The sequence below is a fragment of the Gymnoscopelus microlampas genome (genome assembly GCF_963454915.1).
Source record: "Gymnoscopelus microlampas genome assembly, chromosome: 6".
Lineage (NCBI taxonomy): Eukaryota > Metazoa > Chordata > Actinopteri > Myctophiformes > Myctophidae > Gymnoscopelus > Gymnoscopelus microlampas.
The window spans coordinates 18184796-18196896 of NC_139943.1; the positions used below are offsets into that span (position 1 = coordinate 18184796).

Consider the following 12101-nt stretch of genomic DNA (forward strand, 5'->3'; position numbering starts at 1 on the left):
TAAGGAGAACAGTAACCATGGTGTGACTGCTGGATATTCATGGACAACATGCAGGAAAGAATATAGTCCTTGACATGCTTCTGAGCATAGACGGCACTAGGGGGTGCTTGGAGGTGCTTGAGCTCCCCCTAAGGCCAACCCCCCTGTAGCACCCCAAGAAATCTTTTAACTTCACACATACACATTTTTCAATGGAGAAAATCATCTGTTCCTATTATTAGTAGGTTGTTTGTACTGTTTTGTTCTGGATGATCGTTCGTCTGATGTGCTGGTGATGTGAATCTAGCAACCAACAGCGGTGAGGTTTCTGTCACTGACTGCATACATAAGTGCAGTGCGTGCATGTGCTGTTTGTACTATTGTACAGCCTGCGTGTGAAATTCACGTAGTGCAATACGCAGCTCCAATCCTTGTTAATTGTATCACCTACATCAGTTGTGCGGGTGTCATCTCCTCAGTTGTCTGTCATATTATCAATCATGATGTTTTTTCTTTTTTTCCTCGTCAACTTGCATCAATAGAACTGGACTCACACTCAGTCTTTGCCAGTTCATAAAGTGAATTTTACTGTGTGTACCTGTCTTGGCTCTCTAGCCTTCTGTGAATTTCAAGTGTTTCCTGGGTCTTGCCTCAGTTCTGTCTTGTTATTGTGTGGAGTTCTGTCTCCATATTATGACTAGTGATTTTGACTGATCTGCCTGTGTGTGGATTCTGTTTGCCTGCTTACTTGGATGTGTTGCCTGCTTGGACTACGTAAGCCTTACGCCTGTCACTCATAACCTCGGACAGTCTGAAAGATGTTAGCTAACATCTTTAACCTATAGGTTAGTGGGAGGTTAGGCTTAGGGTTTTGGCACGTGAAATAAAAGGACAATTAGAGGTTGCAACAACAAAGGCAAAGCACATGCACAATTAAAAGATCATGAAGGATAAGGTATCTGGAACTATTATCTCCACCAGGCCAAAAGCGGGACCAAGACTATGTTTTCGCCCCATGCGTCCGTCCGTGTGTCCGTCTGGCCCGTTTTGAATTAAATCAAATCATGAACTCAGCATCCGATTGCCGTGAAACTTTGCATGCACATTCCCACAAGGCCAAGAAAGAAATGGTATCCTACATTTTTCAAATTAGCCATTCCAATTGGCTAAGACTGTCTTCCACAGATTGTGGGTTCTGGGTAGGCAACCCGGCCTGGAAAAGTGTGCTCCGAGGAGCACACTTTTCCAGTTTCCATTGTGGTCCTTGTAGTTTGTTAAAACAAATTGATTGACTCTGGGACTAAATAAAAGTCTATGTCATTGTCTTTGAGAAGATCAGATGCAATAATCAGATCAGATTATTTCTTTCCCCTTCTGATTTCATATTACATTTTATTTCAAATTTCATTCCCCCCCCCCCCCTTGTATTTTTTATCATGATCAGGTCACTGTGAGCTGAGCTCATCATCACCATGTCCTCCTGGGATCAAGGAATAAGTCCTCCAGGTCACTGTGATCTCAGCTCCTGCATTCTCTCAGACAATCAGGTTAGTGTGAACTCTGTCAGACTGCAAAGGGGATGTGACTCCAGATAGTCTAATGCTACACCTTGGCATTTTGGAAAAGTCTGGCTTTCACCCTTTTTGTTCAGATGTCAAAGTTAGAACGGTGTGGTAATTTGGTTAACTATTTAATTCAAAGAATGGTCTATAATATAATACTAATTGATGGGGACTTATACCGTGACTGCCACTGCATAGCCTAGTATGGATATGTCACAGTATAATTGGAAAACCAGTCAGATTGAAAAAGGTGCACTCGTTTTCACTGAAGGAGGCGCGCAGTCTGAAGGTGACTTGAGCCACAGGAGGCACCGCTGAGCGAGCTTAGGCGAGCGAGTCGCTGTGCCGAGCGTTGCGAAGTCACCTTCAGCCGACTCAGCACCGTCCGAGTTATGTCCCGATAGGGACAGAATCGTAAATCATCGCTCCCCCCCTAGTCTCGGTATCTCCGAGACGTCATTTCTTTTTTTGACTGGGGGCCCGCCCTGCCGCGGGAGAGTGCGGGAGGGGAACTCGAAGAAAACGAGCACTCCTTTTTCAATCTGACTGGTTTTCCAATCATACTGTAACAGATACAGCACTGTTTACCAAACGGTGCTGTCGACAACACATTATTGTTGCAATATATGAAAAAGTTATGAAATATTTAATTTGCTATATCAGTACATATATATATATAATAAAATATAATAATATATAATAAAAAATATATAATTATAATTTTTCCCTACATACATTTTCAGAGTAGCAAAAATAGCAGATTTACAAGCTCGCAACGTGTCCTGATGCAACCCATTGAGAGCTTGTACATGGGGTATATGAATACTGGTGTGCCTGTATTCATACCAGTGTTCTGTACCAGCTTACTTTGTAAAAAATAACTTCTCCGGCTGTGCGTATAGAATCCTGGTCAGTGTGACCCCTTCAACACCCACACTGTTTTCTCTCTCAGCCGCTCATGAAAGACTGAGCTCAGTCTGTTGAACTGACAGGGCGTGCGACCCCTACTCTCCTTAAACTCAACTCCACCCCCTCGGCCCACCCACCAGTAACCTTTCACAGTGATAATGACCTGCCCAGTGGCCCCAGCAGCCGCGCAGTGCGTGCTGGCTAGCATGACGATTCACAGGTGGTTCGAGTTTGCTCTGTCTTTCCACAGCGTAGGTCAGAGTGGAAGGAGGAGGTGTGTGTGTGCGTGTGATTGACTCGAATGTGTCGGTATAAAGTTGTGACCTTTTGTGAAGTGGGGTATTTTCACTTTGAATGATCCCCCGATGTTGAACAGAGTGGCAGCTCTTTAAAAAAAATGTCTGTTTTCTTTTCTGATGTTTCCAAGATGTCAGCAGTGTCGTCTGTCTGTCTGGGGAACTGTGGCTCTGAGCTGTGTACAAATTAGCAGTATTGGTTGATTGTAATATTGGAGCAGTGGCGTAGCAGTAGCATAGTTGTGGCAGACCCAAGAGCAGCCTATTTAGGACACTCCCCCCTTCCAGTGCACACTATTGTGAAGAAAACACAGATCACATGATCGACTTCACAAAACACATATTATGCTAAAATACAACATATTACGGTCAGCTATTTAAAACAACACTTTTAAAACCAACATTAAATGCGGGATGTTACCTTCCACACACGACACGCTGGCAACACGTGGGAAAATTAGCACTTATATGTCTCATAAATTAGCACGCACCTAGTTTACAGGTGCATGCCCTTTATACATCTCATAAATGAGCGCCACCACGCACCTACAGTAGGTCGGGGGTCATCACCATGCCAGCTTGTGATGGACATTTTCATCAATATTTTATTTTTGTCATGGATATACAAAATAAATGGTCATGACTGATGAATAAATGGAGCATGACTTGTCATCCTGACACTTTACGAGTCACCAAAATCATTCAAACAAATCCTTTAAAAAAATGATTGTGAATATTCAGGATAGATATGTACACATTATAACCAAAATACAAAATGTGCCACGGACATGGACATGTCTTGCCACGGACATGTTTGTCCGTGTACGGATGACCCCTGCCCTGACCTAGGTGCATCGTCTCGTGATGAAATAGAGACTGGACATTGGACAACAACATTATCCATGGCAATCATCAATGCATTTGACAGGCACTGAAGAGTGAGATAGATAGCTTTTTACTATTACTTTAGGTGGTTGGGAGTAGGTGATCTGACCACTGTGGTGCATCGGTAAGAATGCAGTTAGGCTTGGATGTTCTCCTCAATAGTGTGTGTTAATCACCCTGGTTTCTCACAGCTTAACTGTTGTAACACTTGTATGACATAAATTATGAAGTATTTACAATTGTAAATTGTAATAACATCCCAGACTTTTGGCCTGGCTGGCGCCGATAAAAAATGATGATTGCCTTGCTGAAAGAGCCACACATGGGTGGGTTATGAACTCGGATAAAGTGTATTTTAATTACCAAACACTAATCCCTATGAAGTCCCTGATTATGTTTCTACACGTCCCCATGTTCTGTTATTTAATATTTGTGAAATCAGTCTCAACCAGCCCTCCTCCTTCTCTCCATAAGGTCAACTCACCCTCTGGGTACAGAGAAAAACTTCACTGCAGTGAAACTTTTTCCGCTCTGCCTCTTGCTGTCTGTCAATGTCTGGTCCCTTCTGAATACGGATGAACAGATCAGTACATCCCACCTTAACACCACCGCTACAACACAAGCTACTTGTACTACAACAACATTGCACAGCCTCCACACTTAATTAGCTGCAGCAGCAGGTTGTGTTGAACAGAAGACATTGATCAGGCTGAGTCTGGGGAGATGAAACAGAGAGAGAATGGAACTGACCTGATCTGTCTTTTAATTCGAATGAAGAGTTTTTTTGTAGTTTAGAAAGCAGCCTTCCAGTCTCCTCAGACCACTTTACAGACAACGGAGAACTAATAACTGGAGAAACAAAGGAGAGGAGAGAAGGATGGGAGGGAACAGAGAGAGAGAAAATGAGAGAGTCGCTGGTTTTAGCTGTGAGTTAGAGAGAGAGAGGCAGAGAGAGAGAGATGGAGGAGAGATGTGTCAAGGGGGGGAAATTAAGGACAGAGGCTGAGAAAGAGGAGAAAGTGGATGATAGGAAGGTAGAAGTTGAGGAGAGAGAGGAGAGGATGACGAAGAGAGCCATGGACAAAGAGAACTAGAAAAACTGCAACTCGCCTCGGCCAACGAGTTGCAGTTACATCTGTGTTTGTTCAGACTCATAATACTATAGTGAACGACTTTGATGGAATTTTATTAACATCTTTTGTGAGGTCACAGTGACCTTGACCTTTGACCACCCACATTCTAATCAGTTCATCCTTGAGTCCATGTGAATGTTTGTGCCATATACAGTATAATCAAATTCCCTCAAGGCATTCCTGAGATATCGTGCTCACGAGAATGGGACGGACGGACGGACAGACAACCCGATGCCTCGGGCCACGGCTGTCGCCGGAGGAGGCAAAAAAAGTAGGCTAGTGACAGAGCAAGAATGTGTGTGTATAGAACCAGGGTGAGTGAGGGAGACGGAGAGAGAGAGGCTATTGGAGGGAGAGAGAGGCAGGACACAAGGAAAATAATGGGAAGAGAGAAGGAGGGTTGGAAAGGAGAAATAGAGGGGGAGAAGAGAGGGAGGGAACGAGTGAAAGAGAGGTGGTGATTGTAGACGTGCGACGGAGGTGAAATTGGAGAAGAGTTTGTAAACTTTCTCCCACCAGGGACACGCGCTGCTGCAGCTGCAACTCTGTGTGAGTGTGTGAGTGAGTGCATTTGTGTCTGTCTGTGCGTGCGTGCATCCGTGCACATTGCACGACATGCATGTGCGCACATGTGTTTTTGCTTACGGTTGCATATTATGTCTGTGCACACAAATGCACAGATGTCTACGTGTGGTCCTTTATGTATGCACTGGGGCCACACATGGATGTGTGAGTAGTAGTACGTACAGTATAAGCCAAGGAGAAGCAGAACTAACTGATTTCTTTTGGGGGGGAGTCGAGAGTCCCTCCCTCCCCTCCCAGTGACCCACCCTTCCCTCCCACTGTCCCACCCTCTCCCCTACCGAGTCCTGCCCCCTAGCCCAGCCCAGGATCCTCCCCGCAGCAGAAAGCCAAGGTCCCACGTCTCTGTGAGTCCATTCAGTGAGTCGGTCCCTCTGAATGGAGAGTCTATAACGCTTGCAGAGTTACTGTGGAGGACTGTCCCGAAACATGAGAGCCCTGCGTTCAGCCTTCTGCCTCCTCTCCCTCACCCTGGTCCTCTGGTCCCTGGGCCACGTGCACGCAGGTACGTCCCTCACAGAGCTGCTACTGTCCTGACACAGCACTGACACGCTGGCACACACACACACACACACATGCACTAACACACAGCCACTTATGCACACAAATACACATAAGCAGACACACACACATGCACTGACATACCAACTCACACGAACATGTCACACAGACACACACACACAGACATACACATGTATAGGCACATATGCGGGCACTTGCACTGTACATATATATTATGCACACAGGGTAATACACACACAGATATACAGTATACAGGAGTGCACACACACACTGGTACTAATACACACTGAAACACTCACTTACACACCCGCATACCTGTTTATGCACTCTCACTTACTGAACACACCAACAGCATCCACACACTCTCTCTCTCTCTCTCTCTCTCTCTCTCTCTCTCTCTCTCTCTCTCTCTCTCTCTCTCTCTCTCTCCCTCCCTCCCCCCCTGCCAGGGAGCCACTATGCAGGTAGAGGAGAGGAGATCAGGTCATGGTCCCTCTCTGGGGCATCCCTCATCGGGTATAAATCACAGCTGTACTCCAGGCTGATGGGTTTTCCTTTCAAACTTAGCACCTAACTGTATCCAACTGTATCCAACCAAGGACACATACTGTACTGTTGTAGGTGTGTACTGTATGTGCGTGCGTGTGTGTGTGTGTGTGTGTGTGTGTGTGTGTGTGTGTGTGTGTGTGTGTGTGTGTGTGTGTGTGTGTGTGTGTGTGTGTGTGTGTGTGTGTGTGTGTGTGTGTGTGTGTGTGTGTGTGTGTGTGTGTGTGTGAAAAGCTGCATACTTGAGTCCAGGGTGAATTGAGTGTCAGTCATACTGTATGTAGTGAGGAATGTGTTGCACTCCATGGTGTGTCCTCGCTCCACACTGCCTTCATAGCTCTTCAGCGCGGTGTGGTTGCCTGTGATGAATCTGTCTGTAGGAACACAGATGCCAGCAGTGTGGAGACATCACAGTCCAGCTACTAGTGTCATGTTGCTTATTTCTATTCCTGTGTGTGTGTGTGTGTGTGTGTGTGTGTGTGTGTGTGTGTGTGTGTTAGGGCATTAACAGAATAATCGAATATTCGAATATTCGACTATCAAACCGACTATTCGACTATCAAACCACTATTCGATTATTCGATAAAAAAAAAAAAATTAAAACATTTTTTTTTTTTTTTTTTTTTTTAGATTTTTTTTTTTTTAGTGGCTTTTCTGCAGCAGACACGCAGCTGTGAGCTCTGGTGTGACGTCAACTCGCATTCCTTGAGTCCAGTCATCAATGTCATTGAAAAAAAAAAAAAAAAAAAAAAACTTTTTATTTTTTTTATTTATTATTTTTTTATTATTTTATTTTTTATAATCAAATCGATTAATCGAATATTCGAATACTTATAGGTCGAATAATTCGAATACTAAAAATCACTATTCGTGAATGCCCTAGTGTGTGTGTGTGTGTGTGTGTGTGTGTGTGTGTGTGTGTGTGTGTGTGTGTGTGTGTGTGTGTGTGTGTGTGTGTGTGTGTGTGTGTGTGTGTGTGTGTGTGTGTGTGTGTGTGTGTGTGTGCGCGTGCGTTTCTATGGGTCTGTAGTGAGGTGGTAATGGCCCTGCAGTAGGCCAGGGGTTTTCAACAGGTGGTCTGTGGACCACTGGTGGTCCGTGAAGGTATTGCATGTGGTCCCTGACCATGTATTTAGTAATGAAGGAAAGTGAAAGATTTTTATTTTTATTCCAGTTACTGGGAAGTCGGGGGTCAAGAAATTAGAATCTCAAGAAGGGGAAGTGTACCAGATATATTACAAATCAGTAAATTATGAGTTTAATGGAAGGTTGGATAAAGTAAGAGAACAGAATAAGGGTAACCGTGGGATAGGAATAGATCAGTGGTTCCCAACCTAATTATGCCATGGACCACTAGCAGTAGTTGGACCATTGGTTGAGAAACAGTGGGATGTATAGAAATGGGATGCATAGCAAGTGTTAGCAAAGCTCTAATCTTAGCTCATATTCCCACCCAACACAACAGTGGTCCCCAGGTTGATTCTTAGTCAGGGTGGTGGTCCCTGGTTCACAAGCAGTAGGGGCATTAGGAGCAGTAGTGAGGCGGTGATGGCAGTAGGGGCAATAGGAGCAGTAGTGAGGTGGTGATGGCAGTAGGAGTAGTATTGGGGCAGTGATGGCTGTAGGGGAATTAGGAGCATTAGTGAGGTGGTGATGGCAGTAGGGGCAATAGGAGCAGTAGTGAGGTGGTGATGGCAGTAGGAGTAGTATTGGGGCAGTGATGGCAGTAGGGGCAGTAGGAGCATTAGTGAGGCGGTGATGGCAGTCGGGGCAATAGGAGCAGTATTGGGGCGGTGATGGCAGTAGGGGCAATAGGATCAGTAGTGAGGTGTAGATGGCAGTAGGGGTAGTAGTGAGGCGGTGATGGCAGTAGGGGCAGTAGTGTAGTCGCGAGTTGAATATCTCTGCCTATCGCTGGCACTGCCTACCAATCCTCTGGATACATCTAAATTCATTGTATGGGCTTGGACGGCCGGCGACCCAGCTCTAGTCCACACCGAATTAGAGAAGATATGAGAGCAATAAAGGAGACTGAGCTCAGTCAGAGATAAAGGAGTAAGAGGGGTAGAGGGATGGAGAGAGGGTAATGTATGTAGAGTATATGAAAAAAAGCATTATGTGTATTTTTGCATGTGACTGTGTGTGTACGCACGTGCGTGTGTGCATGCGTGTGATTGGACTCTAAACAGCAGATGTTTGGGTTGTCATTGGGTTGAGAGATTGCATGCAAATGTCAGTTTTCTCTCTGTACAGTATGTGAGTTCTACTGGCTCTTCATTAGAGATCCTCAATGAATTAATTATGAGACAATAATGCTCAACATACCAGCTAATGTTTATTCACATCATGGAGAGAGATGATGAGACTCACTCTCAAGTCTGTTTGTTCTCTGAATTGCGAAGCTTAGAGAGAGACAGATTTGCATCCCGACACGGCACTTGAGCACCACTATAATCTTGTGTGGTTGTCGCTGTGGTAACAAGCCAAATAAATATGGATTTGGGCTTGCGTTTTATGTCGGTGCATCTGCAATGCACACTCCTTGTTCTGGAGGCTGGCAGGATGCAAGCCGCCATGAACACAAGTGACTGCAACAAAGATGAATAAAGTCCGTATTTGGGAGGAAAATACATGTGGTAGAATAGTGGTGGTGGACTGTTTGACCCTTGGCTCACCCTGGAGTTTAAACACATTGCTGCTTGGGAAGGAATGGAGATGTGACAGTTGGTGTACGTCCAAACAAGACAAATCAAGCATGTTTATAAATGTGGAACAGAATGCACACAGCCTTTTCTCCTTCTGTCTCGCTCTTTACAGGTTTATTTAGGTTACAGCCAACTATAATGGCGTCAGGATTTCACTTTCTCATAAGACATAAACAAGCCGATGGATACACAGGTTCATATCATCACTGTCAGGCATAAACTTGTATGTCCAAAACCGTTACTTTTCAGGAAAAAAAAAAAAAAGAGAACCTGTGCTCCAATTGATCCAATGGAGTTATCATTTAGTACTCAATTATTATTTGATACTTTTCATTGGTTAAATATTTATAAAACCCACAGACAGACTTAACCACTTTCAACCCCGCGTCCCAATTTTGGGCATGTCATTATAGGCAAAGGGTTTCAAAAACTTAACAAATTGTGCAAAAATAGCAGATTTTCAAGCTCGCAGCGTGTTGTGAGCTTATAGATCAGCTATTTTCACTGCTTTTGCACGACATTGTTGTACTACAAAGTATAAAATATTTGCACACATTTTTTTCTTTAAACATTTAGAGTAGCAAATAATTGTTTACCCCCTTTTCTCCCCTAATTTAGTCGTTATGCCAATGAATTCCTCCCCACACACATTTCTGTGTTGTCACTGTTGTTGTATCCTACTGACTCACCTGCCAGTGAGGAGCCCCCACCGGGAGGACGTAGGGCTTTCATTCTACTCAACACTCCCTGCTGACAGGTGCTGCCCCAGTCCGTAGGAGTACATGCAATGACCAATGTCACCCTCCCCGCCCGGCTTCCCACCCCCGAACACGGGCCAATTGTGTTTGCATAGCCGACAAAGCCGGATGCACCACGGTGGACTCAAACCCACAAATAGACTTTACCACTGCGCCACCCGAGCGCCCTTAATTTTTAGATTTGATATGGAGATACAAGGTTTTATGCCTGACCGTGACGAAACAGCGCTCCTGTGATAATTTTTAATCAAATCCTGTACAGTAAAATCCCTCCACTGAGGAGGTTACTGTGTTCTTGATTTCCATGAGTGTTTGTGATGCGTAAACATGTATCTGTCTAGTATTACAATACAAGATTATAGATTCAAGATGTAAAAAGGTGCATTGTTGGCAGTTCACACTGAACATAATTATGTTCACACACATGTGCCTGATGGCTCTTCCTGTATGAGTTAATGCACAACAGAATGCACGTGTGTGTGTGTGTGTGTGTGTGTGTGTGTGTGTGTGTGTGTGTGTGTGTGTGTGTGTGTGTGTGTGTGTGTGTGTGTGTGTGTGTGTGTGTGTGTGTGTGTGTGTGTGTGTGTGTGTGTGTGTGTGTGTGTGTGTGTGTGTGTGTGTGTGTGTGTGTGTGTGTGTGTGTGCGCGCGCGTGCGTGTCAACAGTCACTGTTGTTTTCTATGCTCAGTGGTTGTGTTCCAGATGACAAGAACAGTTCAATTACAGGACTGCCAACTGCAGAGAGGCAGAACTGCAAACCGTGCTCACAGCAGACAAAATGTACAGAAAACATATTTGACATCCTAAATGAAAACAAATTAAGTGGTACAGACAGTCTGGCTTATGATTTAAGAGTTGAGCATAGCTCAGTGCCATGGGCTCTCCTAAAAGCAATACAGGAATGGAAACGTGAACCCTGCCAGTGTTAATGCCTTGTGCTATCCATTGCGCTACATATGGGAGCTGAACCTTCAGTAACCTTTATTAGTATCGGGTTTTGCAGATGAAGACCACACAGCTCAGTAGAATCAGGCAGTCTCCTCAGGCGACCTCTATCTCATTTATCACAGAGGTATGGCACAAACTAGATTTAGTAGAACCTACCTCCACTGTCTGTCTGTCTGTCTGTCTCTCTCACTCTGTCTGTCTCTCTCACTCTTTCTCACTCATTTTGTGTGTGTGTGTGTGTGTGCGAGCGTCTGTGTGTGCGAGCGTGTGTGTGTGTGCGAGCGAGCGTGTGTGTGAGATTTTTAGGATAGCATGCCTCTCAGTGTTTGTGTTCCTTTGAAAGCCCCACTGTGTATATCTTCACTAACACTGGGCCACCAGTGACTAAATAAGCATCTTCCCTTCACTTCTGAAAAATGCATTTTCCCCGTGGAACGCGTGGTTCTCGTCTGTTTGATGTGTTATCCTCACCCTGATCCGACGTCGCTTCCCACTGCCATGCGAACGCGTAGAGGAAGAGATAATCAAAAGCCCCTTGTTCTGAGACGCCATATCCTCCCCTGGCAGAGGATCTAATACCCACAATTCACTGTGTGAGGCTGCTCACACATTTATCCATCTGTGACCAAAACAAACCAAAGGTATATGTCTCCTTTTTGGTAACTTTTTTGTTGTTTTATTCGTTTGGTCAAAAGATGGATAAAATGTGACTGTTAAAATTCTTCTATTTTGTCTCAACAGTCTTTAGGAGATATTGGTATTGTTTGTTATTTGGTAATGGGTTATAGGTAATGTACCTGCTTTGTGAAGAATAGCCATTTTCCATCTGTGATCTGCTCCAAACATTGAAGACAGACAGACAGACAGACAGACAGATTCATTTCGTTGTTTTCGGGCGGAAACCTTGTTTCAGGAAATTGATTTATTTAGTCACAAGCTCTTGCTAATACTATTCATTGGTTCAATATTTATAAAACCCACAGACATAAGCACTTCCAACCTGGTGTCTCTATTTTGGGCATGTCATTATAGCAAAAATGTTGCTGATATACAACTAACTATCTAAAAAACATTAAATATGGGAAGGTTTCTGGTTGACATCGACGATATGCTGGCAGGCAGTGAGACAGACAAGTAGGCATTCAGACAGACAGGCACAACCAGGCAGTCAGACAGGCCAGCAGCCCACACACAAACCTCATTTTATCCCTGGTTGTATACACAAAGGAGTTCTTGTACACAAACAGAAGGCCGGGCATTATCCTGAAGAGGGAGA

At 44.5% G+C, this 12101-nt stretch overlaps 1 protein-coding gene across 1 annotated transcript in view; it reads left to right on the forward strand.

Moving 5' to 3' along the window:
• The first annotated feature begins 5712 nt into the window (after positions 1-5712).
• Positions 5713-12101, forward strand: part of cspg4 (chondroitin sulfate proteoglycan 4) — a 96464-nt gene continuing 90075 nt past the window's right edge. The window contains exon 1 of the mRNA XM_084059295.1: positions 5713-5851. Within this exon, the coding sequence (XP_083915421.1) occupies positions 5776-5851 (76 nt within the window). The 5' untranslated portion in view covers positions 5713-5775. The remainder of the gene's footprint in view (positions 5852-12101) is intronic.